Source organism: Alligator mississippiensis, chromosome 3 (genome assembly GCF_030867095.1).
Source record: "Alligator mississippiensis isolate rAllMis1 chromosome 3, rAllMis1, whole genome shotgun sequence".
Classification (NCBI taxonomy): domain Eukaryota; kingdom Metazoa; phylum Chordata; order Crocodylia; family Alligatoridae; genus Alligator; species Alligator mississippiensis.
Window position 1 is genome coordinate 40,046,191 of NC_081826.1, and position 27,285 is coordinate 40,073,475.

A 27,285-nucleotide genomic window follows, 5' to 3' on the forward strand; every position below is an offset into this window, starting at 1 on the left:
ACAGTTTGCTCAGGACCACCCAATGATTAGGAGTTGTAATGAAATAAGTGAAGGTCAGTAAGGGTGGGATGTAGAGGGAAACTTTGTTTGTGATACACCAAGGTGTTTTACACTAATCATTATTTCAAACTTCAGTGTGAAGCCCCTTTGTGCAGTGAAAGCTCCAGTCCAACTGGTCTATTTTTATATTGCATAATTTAGAAAGGGAATGTGTCTTACAGGAATGTGAATCATCTCCTGCCGACTTCTGATTTTGCCAGTGACTCATGAGACCTTAGAGCTTTTGTTATCTCTTCCACTTATCTTTTGTTAGTCTTATTTAGTTTAATGGAAAAAATACCATTTACTTGCATCCTAGGGGTGTTGTGAGATTTCATTATTAGTGCCAGCAAGGTTTAATCTAGTCCAGGTTCTGAATCCAACAATATCATTTACCCTGAAAGTTTCCAATCAGGTTCAAACACTGTAACAAGCCGAGTGCAGATTCGCCTGAATGCGGCACCGATTCCCATGCATACTTTTTTCCTAATTCAACCTTCCCTTGGGGAAGGTATGTGGAAGGTGAAGTGGACACCTGTGCTTGCTTTAATTTTTTGGATTGCTCTAGCGGGCCAATCTGTCTCAAGACAGAGTATAGAGCACCTAAGGCTAGAGGTGCACCGATACATCAGTCCCAGGTCAGATTGGCACTGAGATAGGGAAAATTGCAAGTAATGGGAATTGGCCTTTTTTGCCTGATGTGGCAGATTTTAAATGCCACGTGCATATGCACAGTTGCAGCATGCACATGAGCAGGAGCACAGCCCGGCAGCTTGGAAAGCAGCATTGGTTGGTAAGCTTGTTGTGGGGGAAGGGCACATTGAGGTCCCCCAGTGAGGGAGTGGAGCTGGGGCAGGAACAGACACTGCCCAGTTGGGGCAGGGTGCGGGATGAAGCCCTGAGCAGCTGGCCTGGGGAGGATGCTCCTGCCCCTGCATGCACCCCAGGAGGCACACACCATCTGTGTGCCCCTGGATCTGCATGTGGGGCAAGGGGTGGGTTGATGCTGCAGGCTGGGGCAGTACTGGGCTCTTCCCAGTAAGGGGCCAGGCTGCGCTAGGAGCAGGGGCTATGGCGAATTCTGGGGTGGCTGCAGGTCTCCCTGTAGCTCCCCTTAGCGCCACTGCTGCCCGCCCCAAGCGCAGCCCGGCCCAGCCCCTGCCAGGAAGAGCCTGGCACTGCCCTGGCTACAGCCCGCCCTCCCCTGTGCAGATCTGGGGGCACCCCACCATGCCATCCTGGGGTGCGCACAGCACCGGGAGCCACCCTTCTCTACCCTGGATAAGCTGCTCGTGGCTCCATCCTGTGCCCCGCACCACGCCGGCTGTGCAGTGCCTACCCTGCCCCACTCCCCCCGCACCGCAGGGGCCTTGACCTGCCCCCGCCCCCCAACAGCCGTACCAGGCAGCCGGCGCTCTCCAAGCTGCCGGCCTGCACGTTCGAATCAGACTGACGTGGGTCGATATGGCACCCAAAAAATCTCCATGGGTGCACCCCTACCTACGGCTCCTCCGGGAACCTGGAAACGGCACAAAGCGGTGGTGGAGAAAGGGCCCAGACCACCAGACGTGCAGGTGTCCTGACACGCAAGCCACACACCTGTGCTTCCTGCCCGCATGCAGCAGCGGTGACTGGCCGGGGCAGCGGGAGCCGGGCCTGGAAGCCCCCTCGGCAGACAGGGCCGCGCCAGGAGCCCTTTGCCTCGGTGCTGAACGGCTGCGCCCAGGCAATGCACGCTGGAGCCGCCCCGCCCGAGCTCGGGGATGGCGAGGTCGTGCCCGTCACGTGCAGGCGACGCGAGCCGGGCCAGAGGCGAGAACCCATGCAGGAAGCGACTTCCTGTGGGGACTCCATGTCCCAGCGTGCCCCGCGGCGGCCCAGGCGGAGCGGGGCACGCTGGGAACGCGTTGGCTGCGCCCCGAGCCCCGCATTCGCCTGCTCCTGGGGGAAGGCGTTTGTTCTCGCTTCCGCCTCCTGGGTCCTTAAAGTCAAACAATTGACGCCGGTGGGACCCAATCCACTTCTTCCGCCCTGTCCCCTCGGGGCCAATGAGAGGAGGGAGCGGGTGGGGCGGGCTTTCAGCGACCAGCAGTCGGGCTGGCGCCAGCCGCGTTTGTCTGAGAGCGGCGCCCGCGGGGGAGGCGCGAGTCCCACTTAAAGGGCCAGCGCCGCCGCGAAGTTGTGCGGAGTTGGCGGGGCGGGTGTGGCTACACCCCAGGCCGCTTGCACCATGGAGCCGGCAGCGCCCAAGAGGTGAGGGCCTGGTCGGGGCCCCGAGGGGAGGGGACGGGGCGGCGGCGGCGGCGGTTGGGGCTAGGCCGCGGGCCGGGCCGGGCCGGGGGCAGCCCAGCCAGAGCTGAGCCGGCGGCGGGTGCGGCGGCAGCAGCTCCCCTGGGCCGGGCCGGCCCGGCCCGGCCTTGAGGCTGAGGGGTTTTAAACTCCTGCAAAGCCTCCTGTTGGCCGGGCAAGGCCAAGCCGGGCAGCCCTGCAGCGGCGCCCGGGCGGGCCCGTGTCCCGCTAAGGGAGTGCCGGGCTCGGCGGGTTGCTCCCCGCTTCCCTCTGCTGAGAGGGGCGTTAAGCTTTCCCCAGGCCGGGGACTCTGGGCTGTGCCAGCGCTCCTGCTGGGACCTGCGGCTCCTGGCTGCGGGGGCTTGCCCCTCTGCTCCGGGGCAGACGCATCGCCAGACGTGGGGTCAGTTTCACCCAGGGTCAGGCTGGTGAGAGCGAGGGCCCCTGTAGTGGGGGCTGTGGCGTGCCCTCTTGGTGTTCGTTGTCAATATTTTAGGGAAGCAGGCCCCTGGCTGCCCTGCTTCACCTGTGGCAGGTTGGGGTGTTAGGTCTGTGTTGTCAGGGTTGAGGGTAGTCTTGTGACTGTAGATTATGGTTGTGTGAGAAGGTTTGGATACAGATGATCCTACCTCGGGCAGGGGGTTGGACTAGATCAGCAACTGGTGGGTTGTGACCCAAAAGTGGCTCGCAAGAAAATACAAAAAGGTTGGAACAAACTTTTAAAGATGAATCAACACACTTAAAACATGGATTCTCCTTTTTAAAGGAGAAAAATGTGGGAAAAACATGGCTTTTCCCTTGCAGGCTGTCAGAGCCTGCAAAGGGCTGCTTGAGGCCTTCCATGCCCCACATCCACTCCCTGCCCCATACACCCACCCCCTGCCCCACACACTGGTGGGCAGGGGGCACTGTGTTGGGACTGGCTATCCATGTTTACAAGTGGGTCCTGGTACAGGAAAGGTTGACAAGCACAGGCCTAGACAGCCTCTGGAGGTCCCTTCCAGCCCTATGTGAGTCAGGGAGGTAAAATCAAGAATGGCTTTCAATAAGCACACTTCACCTTTTTGTTTAATTTTTTTTTCTTTGCCTGTGTCATTTTGAGCCTTTACAGTTTGTGTCTTCAAGCATGTCTCTAACTATGAACACAAGAAACTTTGTAATGAATCTTCATGTAATAATATGAATTCAAGAGTGGCTGGTGTAAATATAATGCCAAGGTCTTCTCTAAACGCGTAGTAGTATTGCTTTGGCTGTATTGGTGTAAAGTGGCACAATCCTGCCTTGATACAGATATAGCTATAAACACGCTTATATCATCTGCATAACATATTGCTGTTTCGGAAGAGGGAATAAGCTATATTGGGGTAGAGCAGTTCTATAACTGACTCTTAATTTTCTATAAAAATAGCTATAGAAGTACAAAAACTGTTTGTGGGCCAGGCTTCATGTCATGAGGCTCTCAATCAAATTTTGAGTTGGTAATACTGGCCTTGCCTCCCCCCACTTTCTCCTTGGAAGTGGTGATGGCTGCTGAGTCCTGGCTTAAATTTATGGTTGGACCTGGCCTAAGGATGTGGGGCATTGGTGGTGTTCTGTGGTGGGGGGCTTTGGCAGTGATTGCTCTCATCATGCCACCATGGAGAGAAAGTGGTGGCCACAAGAAAGCTACCAAGGAGAAAAGTGGCAGTGGGTCCTAGTGCTGGCTCACGTGCCTACCTCCGACCAGAGCTGGGTCATTCCAGTGAGAGTTGCAGGATGGACAGTATCTCTGAATTAAACGTTAGCTGTCTCAAGCTGGATGCCAAATGATAAACACCCCAAGCTGATCGCCTCCTACAGTTTTGGTGTAAGGGCTCACCTGGAGCTTAGCGTGCCTTGTTTTTGGGTTCTACCTAGTACAATAACAGCTATAGTCATGCATTAGTTTCTGTATACACTGCATGGAAATATTTAGGCACTCAATAATGTGATTCACAGGTAGCTCTGCTTAGTGTGCTGGTTTAAAATAATTTATAGGGAATGCTGATGAAAGAATGGGTTGACACTGGCACAGATAAAACCCAGGATTCCCTTGTCCAGGATGAGTATCTGAGCTAGTATGAAAATGGTATGACTCTTCTTCTGGCTGTCTTCTTGGAGAAAAGACTGGCATGGACACCTAAAGCCAGGATAGGTTTTTAAGTGTGAGAATCCCCATGGATATATTGCTGTATTTATTGAACCCATATGTTCCCTTTGCCCATGCGGGCAAGTGGCCTAATCACTAGGTGAGAGAGTTTTGCTTTCTTGATGTTGCAGCACAATGATAATTTAAGTTACCTTATGGCAAGTTCAATTCCTTCAACAGGAAGGAGAACATGCTTCACCTATAGCCTTTTAGCTGAAGCATGGGAGTTGAGAGATGAGGTTCAAATCCCTTCGAGCAGGAGAGTGTGTTTGTTGTTTTTTTTTTTTTTTTTTTTTCCTTCCTTCCCCCCCCCCCATACTCTGGGTGAAGACTGTAGTCATGGATATATTGGATAAAATGAAATCACCACCAGCACCTCTTTCTCTTCCCTTGTTTGTGTGGGATCCAATCCAGTAGGTGTTTGCTGACAATGCTTTTCACTTCAGACCCAATAGGGGGCATAGAAGAATGTTTAGTTTGTAGATCTCTAAAGAGCTTAGGAACCTAGCTTGTCCATCACTGTCAAGACAGAGACAGTTCTGGGTTTTGCAGCAGCAAACATTTAGGTGTTTGGGGAACTATAGTGGTACACACCCATGGGCCTGCAGGCTATGTTGCACTGAAGTGGGAGTTTGGAACTTTGCTTATGTTCTAACTTGTGTGCCACTGCCTCTCTGGTTTGGAAGAATAAAGAACAGTATTGCTCAAGTGCTAAAATAATCTTGAGGCAAGTTTCCTCAAAATCTTTAAAGTGGTAGAGTTCAAGTTCCTTGCATATGAGATGTATATGTATAACAGAACTACTGGAAAAAAAATTCGAATTGTGCAAGCATGATTTAAAGTGTGTGTGCTTACACAACTCCTCCTTTTTTTTCCAGTAGTTCTCTGTCCCTCCCTTTTTCAAGTGACTTATGAGGTTCTCATTTATTCCTGTAATTCTACGAGCTATACCAAACATTATAAGACATGATGATAAAAAAAAAAACAACAACTATGACACCACTTTCTGGAAGATGCTACATTTTTTCACGCTTCTTTTCTGCAATTTAGCCGCTTGCTGATCTTTTTCCTAGTAGAACAGCGTTTCAGAAACCTGCTTGCTTGTATTTATCATAAAATACTTCTTTAATGTTTCCAATTTATAGATGTATGGGAAGCGGATCATGGCTCTGCTCTAGCCCTGTGGTGTCACTGCCCTGTGTTCCCGACCTTGCTCACTGGTCTCTATGGAGACTGTCTGGTGTCCCCAGTGACGGGTGCAGGGCAGACGGGCCCAGGCCAGATAGGATCAGCTGCCCCTCCCCCTGGCCTGCAACAGTTCACTAAAATTCCTAAAGTGGCCCTCCCTCCAAAATAACTGCTCACTCCTGGTCTATATCATTCTTGAAGTATGGGGACCAAAACTGGGCACAGTGTTCAAGGTGTGGGTGCACCATGGATTTGTAAAGGGGCATAATGATATTTCTCTTTTGTTTACCATTTCCTTTCCTACAATTTAATAATTCCCAACACTTTGTTTGTCTTTTTGGTGCTGAGCACTGAGCTGATACTTTTAGCAAACTGTCCACAATGACTCCAGCTCTGTTTCCTGCATGGTAATGGCTAATGCAGAGCCCATTATGCTTCAGGTATGGCACAGGTATTTCATGTGCATCACTACTCATTTATGTTGAATTTTATCTGTCATTTAGTTGTCCATTTGTCTGTTGTCCTTCTGTAGTTTCTTCTCCTTCTGTGGGCCAGTGCATGCTGCATGCAGCATATGGGCTGGACCTAGTGCTGTTGAGGCTTCATGCAGCACAGGGTATCAGTCCCATTTGGCCCACAGACCAGCCCAGTGACCTTCTGGTCTGTTGGATTGGATGAGTGACACCCCCGATCAACTATATGGTATTCTTTATGTAGAAGCTGAACGTTGGCTGTGGTGGTTCTCTTGCTTTACCTGTGTCAGGTTAGGGTATTAGGTCTGTGTTGTTTCAGGGTTGATGGTAGTCTTATGATTATGTAGTGCAGGGTTCAGCAACCCCCAGCATGTGTGCCGAGCATGGCACGCAAGGCCGTTTTGCTCGGCACACCACTGCCAGCCCAGGCTCTAAGCAGGTGCTGCCAGCCATGGAGCCCAGGCTGCTCTCAGCAGGCAGCTGGGAAGCTGCAAGCCCTACTGCAAGCAGACCAGGCTCTGTGGGCCAGCTGCAGTCAGGAGGCTGCAAACAGCTGCTCCGGGCTCCAGCATATCGGTACTCCAGCATCTTCCAAGGTAGACATTGTGGGTTTTTTGGCACTCTGGCCAAAAAACGTTGGCTACCCCTGACGTAGTGGCTAAAAATAACCATTCAGCACCAGCACAGTGCAGTAGGGGCTGTTATTTAGTACTTCCAAAAGGTTTCAACTGTTACGTACCAGGAAAACTGAGTCAGATTGTTGTGGTATTCACACACAGGCAGCTGTGATTTGTGGACTGACCAAAAAAGAAACTGATTATATAGAAGGGAAACTGAAAGTGAATAGATGCATAAGGCTTTGAAATAAAGGAATGTGTTCGTAAATTTTTTTGGTTGTAATACAAATTATTATTAATCGGAGAAAAAAGGCTTGGGATTCACTTTAATTTTACAGTGTCTCTATTCTTCCCTCATTTTACGTTCCCACACAGCAAAATATTGGTGGGCATGTCCTTGTGTTACTTTTCTAAAATTCATGCATGTACTTGCAGTTACTTTTCTAAAATTCATAACTTCATCAATGTATTGATTTTGTTCTTTTGACATACCCACACTTATTCTTGTCTCTTAGCTATTCTCCATTCTTGGATTCTTTTTCCTGATGCTTGCTTGTTCATCTTGCAGATCAGGGGTGCCAAACTCATCTAGTTGCCATATTGCATTCACAGACTGGTCCCACGTGCTGTATCGAGCCCAGTGTGGGTAATGCATGCAGCGTGCGCCACCTTCAGCCCTGCTCACCTTGTGCAGGATGCAAAGTAGAGGGCAGATCTGGACTGACCCTGGATTCAGCGTGGTCTGGTGCTAGTGCAACTTGCAGTGCTTGCCCTGGACTAGCTCTGTGTGCAGTGTGTGTCTGCTCCAGCCTCATTCACTGTGTGTAGTTTACACTGGACTGGCCTTGCCCTGTGTTGTGCATGTGCGGCTGATCTGTGGGCCTGATCCAGACTGACCCCAGATCCATTGTGTGGGGCCAGTCTAGCACAGGCGCACATGCAGTGTGTGTCCTGGACTGATGCTGCTTGTGCAGTGAATGCTCCAGACTGGACCCATGTGCTGCTTGTTGTAGCCCCTGTGCCATGTGCTGCTTTTGCCAATTGGTCTCTACACTACATATAGCCTGTGGACCTGGGGCCAGCACATGCTGCTAGTTAAGCATCATGGCGTTTGGTAATGAAGTACTTACAAAATTGATTTACTGGTATAGTTGGCATTGCAAACTTGCTGAGTAGTGCTAAATATCTATAATGTTGTCCATTTTATTTAGTTAGTTATATTTTAGCTTAGATTCTTTACTATATGGGCTCAAATCTTTGGCAGGTATGTGAAGCCAGATGACCAATGCAGCAATTCCTTTGATTTAACAAAATCTGGCAATTCTTCATGGCCCGGGGCCGGAATGCATTGCTGCAGGGCCTGGGCGGGCAGCAGGAGTAGCTGTCCTCGGGACAGGTTGGGTCTGGCTGGGTTGGCACCGTCGAGGAGAAGCAGCAGCTGAGCTGCGTGCCACTCGGGACCGGCTAAGCTGCAGCTTTCCCTCCCCAGTGCTGACCTGGCTGGGCCCGTCCCGTCCTGAGCAGCACGTGCCTGAAGCCAGCCCAGCTCCGGCTTTCCCTCTCTGGTGCCAGCCTGGCTGGGATGGGAAGGCAAAGCTTTGCCACGTGCTGTTCGGGCTGGGCTGGGCTGGGCTGGTCCTGAGTAGCACACGGCTCAGCCACTGCTGCTCCTTGCCCAGCCCATATGGTCCCAAGCGGCACATGGCAAAGCAGCACGTGGCCAAAGCTGGCCCAACTACAGCTTTCTATCCTTGGTATTGTTCCTACCCGGCCTGAGTGGCATGCAGTGAAGCCCGCCCAGCCACTGCTTTCTCTTATCTGCACATCAGGATCCTCTCCAGCTAGAAGCTGGACAGAAGCTACCCCAGGCACCCCTTCACCTCACTGGTGCCACATCATCTGGCCCAGCCCTTCTGGCCCCTCTTAAGCTGCAGACCTGGCCTGAGCTAGGGGTAGGGCGAAGCCAGCAAGGTGCCTGCAGCTAGCAGCTCATGCCATTGGAGGCTTTCAGGCAGGCAGCCACCATTATCTGGGTTTTGAAGGAGCTCCATGGGCCAGATGGAAGCATCTGGTGGGCTGAATGTGGCCTGTGGGCCATATTTTGCCTGCCCCTGGCTTAAATGGTATTATTCACAATCTAAGGTCATGAATTATATTGCTGTCAATGGCTTATGGCCAGTTTCAAATGTTTTTTTTTTTTTTCCCTGAATTTGGTGCAAATACTTTTAAAATCTAATCTCGCTCATTGGTTCTCTCTGCAGCTTTCATTGCATATAGTGGGTGTCACAAAAATGTATATTCACTTTAGTTATCTGGAATATACAAGCCCTTGTTCCATCTGCTGATTTAGTTCTGCTGCTTATCTCACAGAGCCCTAAGGAAGAGTACTGTAGTACCTGAAAGCTTGTCAGTCTTCCTGTCAACTATGTAGTTGGTGCAATAAAAGATGGTGCAGTCCTTTCTTCTCTCTCTTTCCTGGACCATCATGACTAGCCCATCACTCTAACCCTGCCTGTAAGACAGTGACATTGATAGGACTACAGTAGATTGGTGACTAACAACTTTCTGGGCCTGTGAGCTGGATGAGTCTGTGGTTGATTTTTTTCGGGTTAGATCTCCCTATGTTTGTTGTAAGTTATGCTGTTTGCTACCTAACAAAAGAACTCGCACAGATATAGTGATAGATATTTTATTCCTGGTTTATGTTGTGGTGTTTTTTTGTTTTTGTTTTGTTTTTTTTGAGCTACCTTGTAATACAAGTAATTGTTAAATCTAATGTTTCAGTAGTAACACAGTTCGGAGGTCTCCCTTTGAAACATCTATGAGGATTGTGGTACAGTTCAGCAGGTCAAAGACTGGCATTAGTAGTAATGATATTTTGAATTCTTTCTTGCTGTGGTATCCTGCTGCCTGTTGTTTGAGATGCATATGAGGAGAAAAATTTACTAATACAGTTCAATAAGTCCTGCAGTCTCCAACTTTCATTATTGTTTGGATGTCTTTTTGTATTAATATCAATAACATATATGTTGGGTCAGAATAAATAAGAAAAGTGAGAAGCCAAGGGGCACTCTTTCCTTGGTGGTTAAGTTCTTTTCCAAGTACTGTAGTATTTTCGTTGTTTGAAAATAGCCGTTTTAAGGCTATTGTTTATTAGTGTTTCTAGCACTCTTCCCAATCTATTGTGATTGTGCTGCTCCAAACTTGTCATCCTTTTATTCTTCTGCTTGTTCCTAAACTCTCTGATAGGACTTGGAATGGTGGTAAAATAACATGTTTCTATTGAACAAATCCGAAAGTGCTTTATTGGGAAGTAATATCTGCCAAAGGAGATGCCAGAGAGTGCATGATGCCATTTGCTTGTGTTTTGTGTATTTGCATAGAGACCACCTCCAATATCTCATATGCTTTAAATTCTCCTCCAATCATGTTCAGTCTGTCACTGAGGGAACCTTTTTTTGTGAACGCATCTTTATAGGTTAATTGACTCCTACTGATATCTGGTTTGAGTTTCCTTTTCATATCTTTTTTTTTTTTTTTCCTGAATCTGAAATACAAATTCTTGATGAGGCCAAATTTGCCCTTTATGAAAGGCAAATACTGTTTTCCCTCCTTGACTTTCTAATGCAAATTTATCTGTTGGGGTTTTTTTTTTCCCCAACAAAGAGATCTATGTTGCTTCTCACTTACCCAAGAATAGAATATGTTCTTCACTAGCAGATTTCAATTTTGCCTCTAACTTTTTCTAGTTCAGTGATTCTCAACCAGGGTGTTGTGAGATCCATATAAGAGTATTGTGGGGTGCTGTGCAATATTAACACTGCTAGGTGTGCAGATACCTCTACATCTTATTTGTAAGAAACCCAGAGATTTCAGATGGGAATCCCAAATATCAAAAACACTTTAATCTTTTCATGGTGTTTCTGAACATTTTGCAATAGAAGATTTGCTTGGTTGTGTCTTTTGTTTTGTTTTTTTTAATTTAATTTTAATTTTTTCCTATAGCCAAAAACAAAACAAAACAAACCCTCAAGTGAATGCTAAGAGGTTAGTATTTTTTTTGAGGAGTGCCTTCATTTTAATGAGGTTGAAAACTTCTGTTCTAGCTGAGACTCAAGGCACAAAAAAAATAATTAAGCAATTTTTCTCTTGCAAAGAACTTGGGACCACCATAGCAGGTTGGTGTTTGTAACGCTATGGATTCCTGTTTGAAATCTGTGGATTTCCCTTATGAATTGTGTTTGCACGTATAACAGTGCTAATTTTGCATAGTAGCCAATGGCACTCTTGAAAGGATCTCAAGGCACCTCAGTGGCATCTTGACTGAAAATCACTGTTCTGGTTCACAAACTGAGGGAGATTCTCAAAGAAAACAGATGAGGCACTTACTAGGGCACTTACTTGTACAAACTTTCTTTGGTGGTTCTTTTAGATTCTTGGTGCAGTTTCTCTTTGTGTTCCTTGGCTACTACTTTTTTCCTTTGCTTGAAGATTTTTATTCTACCTTTGACCCATAAAATGTCCTGCTTCTTGTTTGCATGTTTGTAGTAAGCAAGCTGCTTGGGCTCTATTATGGTTTGTGTACCCTTTCTCCTCAACAGTAGATACTTTCTATACTTGTGCCAACTGCCACATTGCATGTTGGCATCAGTGGCATTCTTTTCCCCTTGCCCTGTAGTCTCCAAAGATTTCCTTACTCATTTATTCCAGACTTTAAGTCATGGCCTGTGTCTTAGACCACTATTATTTTGCACTCTTTTTTTACTTATTGGCATATATATATGAATATTGCTTGTCCAAGCTTACCAGCAACCTCTTTTTCAAATTGTTGTACCCCAAGATTGCTTGGCTTTTTAATAAGGGAGTGTTCAATGTTTCATATTTGCAATACTGTGTGTGGTTTTTTTTTTTTTTGTTTTTTTTTTTTTTTTGTTAATGTTAAATCTCTAGCAAAATCTTCCTAACTCTGTGCCCCTCTTCTTCTCCCTTTCTTTCGAGTCCTTTTGTAGGAAGTTGTCATAACATAACGTTCTCCATAAGGTCCCACTGATCTGCCATACTTTTAAGTTTTTGTTTTTTTTTTTCTCCATATGGAATACTTTGTATAAAAAATATTTGCCATTGTAACTCCTCTTCCACTTTTAATAGTCCCTATAGTTGCCATATACAGTTAAATTGCTGTGGAGACACCTCATAGCAAAATTTTGTCCATTTTTTTTTTTTTTTTTTTTTTTTTTTTTTAGGACTGGTGAAAGATTTGCACACTAATTACAAGGCTTCACTACTACTTGTGTGGTGTGCATGGCTTGTTTTAATATCAGTATTTTTACCAAATGCTTGTGGGCTGGTTGCTCTCTTTCTGGATTTTCTAGAAGTTTGGGAACTAAGGGATCTGGGAGACAGCAGACAGTCTAAGATCAGATGAGGAGGCTGGGTGGCTGTTCCAGGAACCAAGTGTAGCAACAGGACTGGTACGGAAAGTCTGGTGGGGGTGGGGGCTTAAAATGAGATGATGACCTGTGGGATAGGGCTGGGAAGAGACTAAGTTAGGTCTGTGTAAGGAGACAAAGCATATGTTATTGTGTATAAGCACAAAGTCTTTAATTACAGGTTGTGTGTGCAACTTGACCCCCAATGTATCTGGTGTTTACTTGCTTTTGAGTGTTTGACTTTGGACCTTTACTGATGTTTATTTAGTGTTTTTTTTTTATGTGTAATTTACACTGAGAGATTATAAGGTTTGTCAGGGTTTTGCTATCCAATTAAATGCTGCCACCTCCCACACTGCCGAATTTCCAGATCTGAGGACTATCTCCACTAGCTGGAGGTTGAGCATCACTGTTCTGGATTGTCCAGTTTCTAAATCTCATGGTTTGTATTTACTCTGGATTTCTAATGGCAAAGAATGTAGTTACTGCACACAGGGTGGCTTTAAGAAGGGTGTGATTTCTTAAGTCATTTATATACTGCAGTCTGCATCTTCAGTACATGTTTAACGTCACTGGGAAGATGAAGATATTTTATTGGATGATTTGGAGAAGTGGGTGCAAGCCTATTGCTCTCCTTCCTTGGATTTAGATCCTAGTAGGGTAAAGAAGTGGATCACAAAAATTGAAGCCTAGCAGCAGTGAGCAACTGTTGTTGGGAAGGTCCCAGTTTGTGAGGGAGGAGTCTTCATTTCTCTCCCTTCCCCCACCCCTCTCGTGTACTTTTTTTTAACAGACACGCTTTAGACACTTGCACTCATTAAAGCACTCTTTACCTATCTCTCTGTAATCTCTCTGCTTCTTACTTTGTGTGGCTATTGTTTTTAAGACAAAAATAAATTAATATATTTTTCTTTTTCCAACAGCAAGCTAAAGAAGCTAAGTGAAGATAGTTTAACTAAGCAGCCTGAAGAAGTCTTTGATGTCTTAGAGAAGCTTGGTGAAGGGTAAGTGCAGCTGTGAGCCTCTGCAGAGGCAGGGAGAAGGCAGCACGAGCACATTCAAAACTAATGTCAAGTAGTCCATGATAGTGTGTCATCTAATAAAGTGGAGCACACTGTATTGTATTGGTTTTCTTAAGCAACTTTTAAAAATAAAACCAGAAATGCTTGTGTGAATTCCCTGCCCCGCCCCTTAAATTACCCATACACTTTTATTTTATTATTATTTTTTTTTTTTAATAATGTCTTTAATTTACTGAGCCAGAAAAATTAACTATGTTTTTTGTGGTTGTATTGAAGTCCGGAGCTCTTTCTTTGCCACAAACCATACTCCGTTTGCAAATTTGAGAAGTAGATGGGGAATGGTAGTAATTTAAAGCTTTTTGTTGTTCTTGTCTCCCCCTCTCTGGTTTCTTTCTGTGTTAAGATAGACCAGGGGTGTCAAACTTATCTGGTTCCTTGGGGCAGCTGAGTGGCATGGGACTGGTCTGTGGGCCATATTGGGCCCATGGACGCCCACCCTCAATGCTGGATCCAACCAGCACCTGTTCCTGCTGGTTTGGAGCCCAGAAGAAAGAAGACCAGCATTCTAGGTGCTTGATTGCAGCCGCAGGAACAAGTTGTGGTGTTTGGCTGCATTCTGCAGTGCTGTTAGGGCTTAAATTCTCTGGCCAGAGCAGTGGTACTGAGCAGCCAAGCTGACCAGACTTGCAGTACTGGAGCCCCAGCAGAACTATGGGAAGAAGCCTGCAACATGGCTTGCTCCCATGGCAGTAGCCGAGCACTGGTGATGCTGGCCTTCTTCCTGTGGTGCTGCTGGGGCTCCCGCACTGTGGGTCTCATCCAGGCACTTGGCTGCTGCCACAGGAAGTTTCCTTCATCAATGCTGTGGGTCAGTGAGTCTCAACAAGGCCAGTGTTTCAGGGGGGTTTGAGAGAGCACTGTGGGATGCTGGCAGACTGACCAGCTCTCTATTATGCTCTGTTGGGGAGAACAAATGTGATCTGAAGCACATCGGAGTCATTTGCTGATAGAATTCAAGCCAATTTGCAGTGTTACATTGCCATACACAGTCTGTATCTTCACTTTTATAGCACTTAAGGACACTTGAGACACCTACAAATTATGACTCTGCTCTTATTTTAGCACTTTGTTTAGCTGCAGAGAATTTGGGTGGGGGTAGAGAAAAGAAATATTTGAGTATAGAAGAGTTTTATGGTCTAGGGACTTCAAAGTCACTGTGACTTGTTTTACAAGTGTGTTGTCCTGGTGTTCTTTTGTCATCACCAGAATTTTAGGAACTCTGCGGGCTTTGTAAATTGGACAGGGACTGTGTCCCTTGCCACTCATGAAGCCTATGGTAAACCTAAAATTTGCTGGGCTTTCTCTGGAATTTCCTAGCTTAGAAAAATGATTTTCTTGGGTCAAAGCAAGTGTTTACATATGCTTTTGATAGATACCAATGGATGAAGGAATCGTGGGTCTTCAGTAGTAGGCAGCTGTTCATCCTTTGGATCATGGGGACTAGCCCTCTTATGCACGTACCAAGACCTTCTATGCGTATGCCTAGGCAAGATTATGGAAGAGTGGAGTCCTGAGACCCACCCAAGACCTACTGTTTCCACATTCAGTGCCTTGCTGGTTGTAGCTTCTGCCAGAGAGCAACAAATAAGAACTTCTGCTGACTGCGTAATGCTTCAGTGAGGATGAGTTTCAGGATGATGTCCTTTAGTCAGTTCTCCAACCAAGGAATACCCACAAGGCAGTAGGTGCTAGGATTTTGAGGCACCTTGTGACAGGGTGGCTGAAACACCCTGCCGTGAGAATGCAAAGAATGAAACAAAGAAAATAAACTTACCTAGAGACGCTGAGGAAACCACAGTGAGAGGGGCTGGGAAAGGTGCTGTGCCCCGACTAAGGAAATCAGCTGGGGCATGGCAGATCAAAGGCTGCCATGGCAAACCTAGCTGCCAGGGTTCGAGCCTGAGAGAGGGAGAATGGTGTGGGCAAAGAGGAAAAAAAGCTGCATCGAGAAGTTAACAGAAAAACAGCTGGGTGAGGAAGGCAGCAAATTGGATGCTGCCACGGCAGACCCAGCCGGCCAGAAAGGGAATTTAAACGGACGCCGAGCAAGCGTCAGGAGTTGGACAGGAGAAGGGGGAGACGAGGTGAAGAGAGAGAAGATGGCAAAGACTGAGGAGAGAGGGGACCAACGCTGGGGCTTGGAGGAAAGCCCTGGTCCCCTCACTTACCTGGTGTGAGCCAGCGCAGACGGAGAAGACTGCTTCGTTGACGAGTCCAGTCCTGAGGGGTGAAGGCAACCGTTTAAGGAACCTAGAGGAGACCGGGCACAGATGAGATTACACCCAAGGAGGGTGTAATCCATCCTGACCCTGAAGATAAGGGTGGGTTTAGAACTAAGAAGTGGCTCTCTTGAGAACTGTGCCAGGAAGAACGGGGCAAGCAGCTAACTTAAGTGGGGGACCATAGGCAAAGGAGTCCATAAGACTGAGACTGGATCCTCAGTACTACAGGTGAGCAACAACATGCCCAGAGCATCTGGTATGGTTAGGGCAGGGTATGAGGATGGTGGAGCCTGTGAAGAAAAGCTGACTGCTTGAGCCTATAACCAACCCTTTTGTCTCCCAAAACTGTTTTGGCACCTCTCTCTCTAGCATCAAGGCATGGCAGCTGATCTTTCACAGGACACAACGCTACTCTTCCAGCAGAGAGAGACTACTCGGCTTCAAGCGGCATGCCTCTGACCTCTTACACACCTATATTCACCTTTACCTTGGAGATTGCAACATTGTAGTATTTTATAGGAGCTACCCTACCATGAGTAGCCTCATCACGTTGCCACCAGGCCTATCAGTTGGATGCAGTTTATGGTCAAACCCAGGATTCATGTGTCTGTAGTACCATGCAAGTAAATTGAAAGGCTGACATTGAGGGACTAGAATTGACACAACAGGAATCTTCTCAATTTTTTTTCTCTCCCTGGCTGGCTTGCAAGGGAAGAACAGGCAGAAAAAAAATGCAAAATGCCTTCTGAACCAGCCCTGTGCACTTGGGTTTAGATCTTCTAACTAAAACCTTTGGGCTGGTAACTGGCTTTGTAATAATAACATGGAAAACTAGGAACACCCTAATCCCCTTCAAAAAAGGAAGCTATAACTTTATTTCTTTTAAAAAATAATATATGTACATATAAAAATGCGTGTGAGATATAGTCACTCATTTTGATTAGATTCTTAACAATCTGATGCATGACTTACAAACCTAAAATTATTTAAACTCTAAAGAGAGCATTGATTTAAAGACATTCAACTATACCATTTGTAATCTAAGGCCATGGACCAGCATTCATTTCTGTTGGTAAGAATTTCTTTAAAATTCTTTGAAATGTATCATTTCTTAGAAATTCTTTGAAAACAAAAATTCCCACACTTCTAAATTGACAGTATTTTGTAGGACAGTGCTTATTGGGAGGATGAAGGGACATACCTTGTTGGAATAAAATTAATTTGTTACTCTTTTTAATTTTAGGTCTTATGGTAGTGTGTTTAAAGCAATACACAAGGAATCTGGACAAGTTGTGGCAATTAAACAAGTCCCTGTTGAATCAGATCTTCAGGAAATAATTAAAGAAATTTCTATAATGCAACAGTGTGACAGGTACAAATATAGTTTTAATTCTTTATTTCTGCTACCTTTTCTAATGTCTATTTGAAAATATACTTGACAAGTGCTGTTGTAAATAGACTTTTCCAAAATTTCAGTTGATATGCCACTTTAATGTGCATTATACTTGTTCTTACTGGGTGTGTCTACACTAGATGCCATGTCACCGTAGCTCATCGCTATGGCAACGTAGTATCAGCAGGCACTACCCATGATGCCACTGGTACTGCATAGTAGCTCATTGCTACTGCACAGTAGGATCGAAAACGATCCGTGCACCGCCAGGACTGTGCAGTCATTTAGTACTGCTTGCTTTAGCAAGTACTAAATGACTGCACAGTACCCGCTGGAACTGCAGTCCCAGCAGTGCACGGGTCGTTTTCAACCCTACTGCTAAAGCAAGTATTATATGACTATGTAGTACCAACTGTGCAGTCAGGGGCACGTGTAGACATGCCTGCTGAGGATCAAATTCCTTCCATGATTTCTGAAGAAGTATAGTTGTTATTCATCATTGAAAGAATAATAGAGGCACCTGAATTAGTATTCCAAATTAATGATGATTCTTAGAAGAATGAGGTGTAGGCTCTTTAGACACCCATTACGTATCTTCTGCCAACCAAATAACTTGGCATGATGATAAAATCTTAAATTATAAGTCTTGGAGTGCTGTTAACGTTTCCTATAAGCGGATTAATCCATATGAATTTTAGGTTTCAGTTTCAAAGGACTGGCAAAGATGTTATAGCACGTCTTTGTGCTTAAATGAAAGGGAAGGGAGGGATTTAAGTTCTCTTTTGGGGGGGGAAGAAAAGGGGGTGTTTTTGCTTGGAGAAAGATCCTTTAACTCTGTGTTTGGCAACCTGTGGCCTGTAGGCCAAATCTGGCCCACAGAGATGATTTTTATTTATCTCCCTCTCCCTCCCCCCCCCCCCCCCCTCCCCCCAAATGCACCGAGCAGAAACTCTGCACTTTTAATGCACCTTATTATGGTTCTTATCTGAATAAATTTCTGTCCAAATGACTTCTCAGTGAGTTCTTCAGTAAGTTTTGGATAATTGAGAGTGTGTACTGCACAGCTGCTTTTTCAGATATCCTGAGGAATTCCTTCTTACTCAGTCTGTCCTTGTCCATCTTCCCTATGACTGAGGTGGGGGTAAAAGGGAGTTTTTCCAGACAGTATTCAACTGCCATAACCATGAGTCCTGAGGTCTTCTGGAAAAAATAGGATGTGATGACCATATATTAGAGATGCACCAATAGAGATTTTGGGGGCCAATACAGATAGCTGATATTTAAGGCGGCATATTGGCCAATACTGATCTGATTTCTGATACAGCTGGTATCGCAGCTTCCAGCTGGTAAGCCGGGGGAGGGGGGGAGATAAATGCCCCCCTTGGCGAAGGAGGGGGCAGGGGCAGGTGTTGCCCTGGCGGGTCAGGGGGACAGGCTGGAGGCATGGGTGGGGGGGTGGGAACTGGCTTCTGCTTCTGCTTGCACCCCAGGAGGGCACGGGGGGAGGGGCATGTGCCTCCTGGATCTGCGTGGGGCAGGGTGGGGAGGGCTGCAGCCAGGGCTGTGTGGGGCTCTTCTTGGCAGGGGCTGGGCTCAGGGTGGTGGCGGTGGCTCTGGGAGGATGCTGCATCCACCTCAAATTTTGCTGCTGTTGCCAGCTGCCCAGTGCAGCCCTGGCTTTTCCTGGCATGTGGGTGGAAGCAGGGCATTGAGCTGGGGCTGTGCGGGTGGCTGGTGGCGCTGGGAGCGAAGCGGCATCAAAATTTTGGGGTGGACGCAGCATCCTCCCAATGTCCTTTTCGAGCTCGGCCACCAACCAGACAAGCCCCTGCAGACCGCCCTGCCCTGCCCTGCACAGATCCGAGGACCACATGCTCCCCCTGTGCCCTTCCAGGATGCAAGTAGTGGCAGGAGCCACCTCCTTCTGCACCCCCGCCCCTCCGACGAGCTGTGGCTCCGCCTCCTGCCAGGGCAGCGCCTGTTCCTGCCCCTCCCTCACCGCAGGGGGTGTTGATCTGCCCCCTCTCCCCTCCCCTTCTGCTACACTGGACTTACCAGTTGGAGGCAACTCTCCAGGCTGCCAGCTCTTTTCCTCTGCCTGAGTGCTGTGCTGCGGCTGTGCACAGCATGGGCATTTATCAGCCAAGTTATTGGCCCTATCGGGCTGGTATCTGATGCAGCCAATTTTCTTTATATCAGTGCCGATCTGATATATGTTAGAGGTGCACTGATGCAGTCTCATATGGAGAAAAGGGGGCTGAACAGGAAGCTTTCAGTTCCTGAACAGGAATTGAATTTGAAGCATTAATTCTGCCACTCAGTGCCTGCTGAGTCTTTGACTTTGTAAACTTTACATTCTTTTAACATAATATTTTGTATTTTAATTTCTTACTCTTTATTTCTTTCTTATTTTTAAGTACACTGGAAGCACATGGGGGGGGGGGGGGGGGTGGGGATCAGGGGGTAGGAGATGACCAACAACAGACTCCATCTTGATATCATAAAAAGAGGTTAGAATACCAGAAGGGAAAATTGTGATCTTCTAGTCCAGGGATGGGCAAAATCTGGCCCATGGGTTAAATCCGGCCTGTGAGGCCATTCTATCTGGCCTGTGGGGCCCCTAAAAAAATTCTGAAAATTAAAATTTATCTGTCCTTGGTTCCTGTCAAAAATGACAGGAACCGGACCCAGGGGAATCCTTGGCAGGCTCCTGCAAGAGCAGGGCCCACCCAGGCCCCCGGATGCCTCAGCAAGGTCCTCTGGCCTGGGACCACACGGCTGCCCTGTCGTGGGAAGCTCAAGTAAGGAGTGAGGAGGACAGGGCACGGAAGGAGCTGGTGCGGAGCGTGGGGAAAAGTAGCCCCTGCCCCACCTTGTGGCTGGTGCTCCCTGTTGCAGCTGCTTGCTGCCCATGCTGGGGCTGTCCTGAGCGGGCGAGGGACTGCTTTTTCCTCTGCACTCAGCACCAGCTTGTAACTCAGCCCCGCTACCAGCCTGAGCCCTGCGCTGGCTCTGGGCTCGTCCATCAGGGCTGTTTATGGCAGCAGCAACTGCGGCCCCCCGCTTGCTGCGCCAGGCAATGTTTGCTGCTGCTGCCTGCCTGGAGCTTGCACTGTGGTTGGCTTCAGTGAGGCTGCCACTGCCGCCCCTGTGCTGCCCAGCGCGCGAGCTCCGAGTGGGGAGCAGCAGTAAATGCTGCCTGGCAGGGCAAGCGGGGGGCCCGCAGCTGCTGCCACTGTAGTGCAGCCCCAACAGGTGAGCCCGGAGCCAGCGTGGGGCCCAGGCTGGCAGCGGGGACGGGTTACAAGCTGGTGCTGAGCACGGGGAAAAGCAACCCTTCTCCCGCCCAGTGCCGCAGCTGCTTGCAGCCCGTGTGGGGCTGCCTGTACCTGCTCAGGACAGCCTCGTGTTGGCTGCAAGCAGCTGCAGCAGGGAGTGCCATCCATGGGGCAGGGGAGGGGCTGCTTTTCCCCATGCTCAGTACCAGCTCCTTCCCTGCCAGGGAGCAGGGGCTGCACGCTGTCCCCTGCCTGTACCGCAGGGCTGGGGTACACTGGGAGTGAGCAGCTGCATGGGGCCCACGCAGGTGTCTTGGAGCCAGCGCCGCGAAGCCCAGAGCAGGGTGGCAGGAGTACGGGGTCCTGGCCAGCAGGGGCTCTATGGAGCTGGGCAAGCTACCCCCTCTCCCTTCTGGTGCAGCCCAGCCCAGCCCAGCTTCACAGACCACTGCCAGCCTGAACCGTGCTCTAGGCCCCACCAGTGCTGGTCCTGGGATATTGGTCCCAAGATGGTGACCAGGGGGTGGGGCACCTGTCAAGGGGTGGGCTAATCATGCAGCCTTCAACAGCTTGCCAAAACAGAGTAAGTGCCCCGAAAAAATTGCCCGACCCTGTTCTAGTTTGACCATCTGTATCATGCAGGCTGTTAGACTTCTTAAATAATTAAATAGCTGTGGGTGAATTAGTGAATACCTTTTAGAAAAATATCTGACCTTTCAAAGGTCAGATGATCCCATTTGGGGGAGACCTTGTTTCCCCTAGCGTCCCCCGGGATAACAAGGAATAACGGCCACAAGTTGTTGGAGAGTAGGTTTAGATTAGACATCTGTAGGGACTACTTCACAGTTCGGGCGGCTAGGACCTGGAACCACCTTCCAAGGGAAGTGGTGCTGGCTCCTACCCTGGAGGTCTTTAAGAAGCGGCTCGATGCCTACCTGGCTGGGGTCACTTGAGCCCACTTCCCCCCTGCCCAGGCAGGGGGGTCGGACTTGAAGATCTACAAGGTCCCTTCCGACCCTGCTTCTATGATTCTGTGATACGATTCTATGAAGGTGTGTATGTATAAGTTGTATTGATCACTGTTTTAAAAAAGTGTACCTTATTTTCACTCTGAATTTGACCAGTTCTAGTTTCCAGCCATTGGATCTAATTGTATCTTTGCTAATTAAAGTTCTCTCTTATCAAATTTTTCATCCGTAAGCAGCAAGTTGGAGACTGTGATTGGTATCCCTTAACCTTCTCCTTGATTGGAAACAGATATCATCTTTGAAAATGATCAGCTGGGTCTGATCTTGTAGGACAGGGGCAGGCAATTATTTTGGGCAGAGGGCCACTTAGCCAGCCTTGGCAAGCTGTCTAGGGCTGCATGGGTAGCCCTGCCCCTTGACAGGTGCCCCTCCCTCCTGGTCACCATCTTGGGACCAGTGTCCCAATGTCTCGGGGCCAGCACTGGCGGGGCCCAGAGCAGGGTGCAGGATGACAGGGGTCTGCGGAGCTGGGCTGGGCTGCACCAGCAGGGAGACGGGGGAGCTGGCCCAGCTCCCACAGAGCCCTTGCTGGCCGGGACCCTGTACTCCTTTTGCCCTGCTCTGGGCCCTGCTGGTGCTGGCTCTGGGACACATCGGTGTGGGCTCCAGTTTCCCACTCACTCCCGGTGCCTCCCAGCCCCGCAGTACAGGCGAGGGGGCAATGTGCAGCCCCAACCCCCTGCTCCCCGGCAGGGGACGAGCTAGTGCTGAGCATGGGGGAAAAGTGGCTCCTCACCCGCCCTGTGCTTGTAGCGCAGGACACCAACTGCTCATAGCCTGTGTGGGGCTGCCTGTGCCTGCTCGGGACACCCCCATGTGGGCTGCAGTTGGCTGCAGCAGGGAGCGCGGGCCATGGGGCGGGCGAGGGGCTGCTTTTTCCCCGCACTCAGCTTTTCCCCAGGGTCCTCCCCCCTCCCCCCCCATTACCTGAGGTTCTGGTGCCAGGGCAGCCACATGGTCCCAGGCCAGAAACCCCGGCTGGGGCTTCTGGCTGGTGGGGCTGGGTGGGCCCTGCTGTTGCAGGAGCCCACTGGGCTTCCCCTGGGTCCTACTGCCCCTGGTTTCTATCATTTTTGACAGGAACCAAGGACAGATCAATATTAATTTTCTACATTTTTTAGGGGCCCCATGGGCTGGATAGAATGGCCTCATGGGCCATATTCTGCCTGCCCCTGTTGTAGGAAAACAGCCCTGGTACTGTTCTGACTTGGGGCTCATGTCTGCAAATAGGTGAAACCTCCTGCTTGCAAACACTCTCCCCATTTTGAGGGCACAAAAATCCCCTGGCCTGTCTGTAAGGACAGAGTTGGGGATGCGCCTTCTGGGTTTTTCTTATGAGTTATGTGTAGGTATTTGCACACCTAGCTGTGCTAATATTATGTGGCACCTTTAAAATTTTCTCATGGCACCCTGGGGTGCCATGGCATTTTGGTTGAGATTCACTGTTGAGATACGTACAGTATCTTTCTGTGATGTCATTCCCTCACAGTCTTTGTATTAGATACAACTCTAGAACATACTGATAGAGGCTATGGCCAGTAGCTTTCACCTGTTTTAAAAGGGGAGCAGAAGTTTTACATTTATTATGACACAAGTTTTTATATCTTTAAGCTCCTATAGGAATCTGTGGGAGCCAAACCCCCGTAACTTGGGCCTTGAATATGTGGCTAAAGTACTTAATAGTTTTGTTCCCTCCTAATCTTATAGGAGCATGCAAATATAACATCTTAGGGTATCATGCTATGTTGCATGGGCGGCCATGTCACAAGGAGGACAGGTCTCTGTTGCATGCAGCAGATTAAGAGGGAATAGACAGCACAGTGGCAGATGGGGCAGGGTGTGTAAAGCAGGGGAAGGGGATCACAGTGGCACTTGGAGGGCTTAATTTGTGGCATGCCTGCCAAAAAGGTCAGCCCCCATTGCCATGCTCATATAATTATTTCATCTCTGTACCTAGCGGAAACAACAGAAATGTTGTGATCTAGGTAAGGGGAAGTGCGAATGAAGGTTCCATAAATAAGCTGTGGATGTGAGTTATGTACCAAACTGAAGGCTACACTGGCAGGAGCAAATGTCAGAAACCTGAATAAATACCTTAACTGGCAAACTGCAAGAAGTAGTAGCTGCCAGGATGAAAACTCCAATTTCATTAAGCATTGCAGCCTCTGGAACTGATTCTTTCTGACTGGATGTACTCATTTGGATAATGTTTTCTACCACACCCACTTGTGCCTTTGGACTCTAAGCTCCTTAGGGTAGTCATTATATCCTTTGACACATTGATAATGCAACCCTTAAAATTTATGGTATTTTAAGTCTCATGTTAAAACGAAATGTGGAAAATTATGCTTGGGGAATACAGATATACTTGTCTAACTAAGTGTTAGATTCTGTCTTCAGATGACTATCCATGTTTGTGCTTGAAGTTTTAAATTCCTTCAGGTTGCCAGGAAGAAAAGGAGAATCTTGGGAGAAGCTAAGTAGTGCTTGCTTAAGGCTTGGGAGAGAACAAGAGAAGCCTGTTGAAAGTGGAAATAGACATTTCCAAGTGAAAGGGTGTTTCAGTAGAGGAAGAAGAAGGTGCTTTCCATCCCTCAGAAAGCAGTTGGTGATTTGGGAAGATTTTTATTTGAAGAACATAGGATGATTTTATTTAATATCTGCCTTTATTGGGTTGCATAACCAAACTTTTAGTTTTTAATCGAGGTCTTCAAAAGGCTTGACTTAACAGTCCCATCTTGATTTTTTGCATGTGTAGCTGACGGAATTCAAAGTCTTTGGTTGTCTTAATTCTCAAAATCTTTTCCTATTGCACAGTTGATCCTGGAGATCTTTGCACAGTGGTGGTGATCAGTAATTTATAACGCTTAATTCTTGTGTTTATGTAGTCCCTATGTTGTCAAGTACTATGGCAGCTACTTTAAGAACACAGATCTCTGGATTGTTATGGAGTATTGCGGAGCTGGCTCTGTCTCGGACATAATTAGATTACGGAATAAAACAGTAAGTTCCTTTTTCTAAATGTATATTTATACATTATTGTTTAAATTCATTCTAATGTTGTTTTTATTCTATTACTTGCTTTGCATAAACTTGAAGGGATTTAAAAAAAAATTGCCCTCAACAGTGTACATTCTTAAATTCCATTGAGATGAATGGGAATTGAAAGTTGGGATTACTTCTCTAGAACTGGGCCCCAAATGCTACAGTATGATATTTATGTAGCCACACAAGTGCTGTATATTCACTTGATGTCTCAAATTGTAAAATATTTGGGGGAGGGTGGTTATTTGGTAGCTCTACATATCTGAATAAGACAGTGCTCAAACCTTTTAGTTCTGAATTGTGAATTCTTTTCTTCACTAACTAAAAGTTTGTAACTTTTTCACCTCTCAATTGCCATCACAATGGTATCTCTCAGTTATTGTATAATTGTGTAGAAGTTAGGGGGGCTTGGCTCTCCTTTGTCACTGATTTTTCTTCCCCCAAAAAACATTTCAGCATTTTGTTTTGACTTCTCCCCGCCCTATATACAATGAAACTTAATTCCCCATTCTTTCCATTATTTATGAAACTTCTAGATCTATAAACTATACCATGCAACCTCCCTTCTCTTTAATATGAAAGCTGATTGCAGTTCTTTTTGTCTTTGTACCTACGTACCATGTTTATATTAAAGTAGTTAAATTAGATTTGCAAAGAGGTTTCATAAGTGAAATTCATTCCTAAAACGTTGAGTTTGTGAAAATACTCCCAGAGTCCAGCCATAAGCCACTTTCAGTAGTTCAGGCTTTTCCTGGAAAGCATCTGTACTTAGGTTGTTTTTTTTTTTTTTTATTGGTTACAGTTTAAATAAATGCTGTCCAGACTTCCTGCCTTCTTACAGTTTCATCAGTTTGTAATGGGAGACCAGGACCGAAATTTTTCACTGTTTGCACATGTGTTATACATGTTGTATTGATTCTTGTACATCTTTCTAGTTTAAAAATGAAGAAGTTCTTTTCTCTCGTACATCTTATAAGTAGAACAGAAGGAGTTGCTCTTATTTGCCTCAATAGCTGTATTTTAAAATATGTGCCCTTAAAATTATAGTCTGTCCCTTCCAACCTCACTTATTCTCCCTGGCAAATCATTTCAGGCTGTTTTGAAAGACATTTAGCTAGTTTAATAAACCTATACATAATTTTAAAACTGATTTTAGTGGAAACAGAATTAACTGTTTATGCTGTAAACCTAAATGAGAAAGCTATTTACCTTAGTAACCTAAGGCAAGCTGTGCATCCCATTAGTGGTTGCCATAATTTATAAGAAAGGAACTACTTTATTTTTGTTCTGCAATGACTGAAGAACAGCAAGACAACTTATACTCTTGATTTTGTGGAACAGTAACTTGATTGCTGTATGACTTTATTACATGATGGAAAACTTCTGACTATATGTTACTAGAATAAGTCTGCTTAAATACTTCAATACTTTGTGGTTCACCTAAAATAAAGTTTGTTTGTGGAAACAATAAGTTGGAAACTTGCTTTGCTATATTTCTGTTTTCCACAAGGAAGAATAAACCACTTCATTTAAAGTAAAGCAGGAGTTAATTCTTATTTTGACAGAATACATATTAAATGGCCACTGATATTCATTGTTATAGATATTAGATTTTACCTAAATCATCAGAAAAGCATACAGAATGAAGATGGTTTGGGGAAAAATATCCAATTGGAGGTAAGAGGTAGATAAAAGTACAAACGTAGCAGTTTTTCAGTATTTGATGTCATTACCTCCTCAAACTAAAGAAATATTTGGCAAATGGAGGTAAATGCTGTGACTACAATCAACTTTCCTATTTTAAAATTAGATGAGGAAAAGGATAGAAAGCTTTCCTCCCATATTAATTTTGTAAAAGGGGAGAGAAAAATCTCTGAGCATCAATTCTTTGCTCTTTGTGCCTCCCATGGAACTTAGGAATGCACCATGCAATTTGCCAGCCTCTTCTGACCCTCAGCTCATCTCCCCCTTGCCAAAAAACAGAGAGGGGAGAATATGGCTTTGCAGTATGCCCAGAAAGCTAATATATCTGGGTGCTGTTCCAATAGGCCAGAAACAGATTCTAAATCTGAGAACCCATTCAACTGCTGTGGCCTGCTCCTTTTTTGCATCAGAGGGCATCATTTGATACAATAGGTTCTTAACCCAAAAAGCAAAAGTTTTTACTGGAGCCAGTACAGATTCAAGAGCCCAGATGTAATGTGCTTTTAAATGTAGCTTCAAATGATAGTCACAGTTTACCTTATGAGCTCACGAAGTGTCATGTACAGCATATTACTCTGAGGTGAAAAGGACTATATAAAAGCTTTGTAGCTGAGAGATAAAAAGAATGCACTCTTTATTTCCTCTCCTCGACCCCTCCCCAAATGCAGTTGAAGAGGCATGCATGATTGCAATCAACAATTGTACGTCCAGAATCTAATAAGACATGGAGGTTGAATGCTTCTATTACCTGTACTAGCATAATTTTTTTTCAGCACAACAATAGTATCTCTGTCCTGTCTAGATTATTTTATGGCCTGCTAGCTTTCATCTAAGCCCAAAGTTCATCTAGTTACCAGGTAACTTGTTTGACTGTTTTCTTGAGTCAGATGTGATCGTGATGATGAGAATCATCATACTGATTTACACTGCTGTCTGTCCTCTCAGTAACCCTGCTGGCAGTTTAGAACCATAATAGTAACAACCCAGACCCTTTGTGTACTTTGCAGTAAAGACAGCTTTGGGCTGATGAACCTGCAATTGATGTCTGGGTTCTTTTTGAAAGAGAAGAATAGAGTCACTGAAGAGGGACTGCTGCTGTGGTTTACAAGAGAATTAATGACATCAAAGGCTGCAGAATAAGCTTAAAAATTGAGCAGTTTCACCTGCCTAGTAACATGAAAATTCCCCAGTGAAGGAAACTCAGTGTAACTGAAATGAGACTGCTTGAGTTGATCAAGTGAACATCGCCTGATCATCAGCACTGCTGGTTATTGCAGGTTCTGTGGGTGGAGACTGCGGGAGAAAAAACAGGATCCCTGCAAACCGGATCC

General features: G+C 46.6%; 1 protein-coding gene across 4 annotated transcripts in view; it reads left to right on the forward strand.

The window, feature by feature from the left end:
• The first annotated feature begins 2,119 nt into the window (after positions 1 to 2,119).
• Positions 2,120 to 27,285, forward strand: part of STK3 (serine/threonine kinase 3) — a 305,616-nt gene continuing 280,450 nt past the window's right edge. For 2 of the 4 annotated variants that reach the window (XM_059723848.1, XM_059723847.1), the window contains exons 1-4: positions 2,120 to 2,292; positions 13,126 to 13,206; positions 16,750 to 16,878; positions 24,094 to 24,208. In XM_059723848.1, coding sequence (XP_059579831.1) covers positions 2,270 to 2,292; positions 13,126 to 13,206; positions 16,750 to 16,878; positions 24,094 to 24,208 — 348 coding nt within the window. In that variant the 5' untranslated portion in view covers positions 2,120 to 2,269. The remainder of the gene's footprint in view (positions 2,293 to 13,125; positions 13,207 to 16,749; positions 16,879 to 24,093; positions 24,209 to 27,285) is intronic. The other 2 variants (XM_059723850.1, XM_014611649.3) reach the window with 2 other exon arrangements.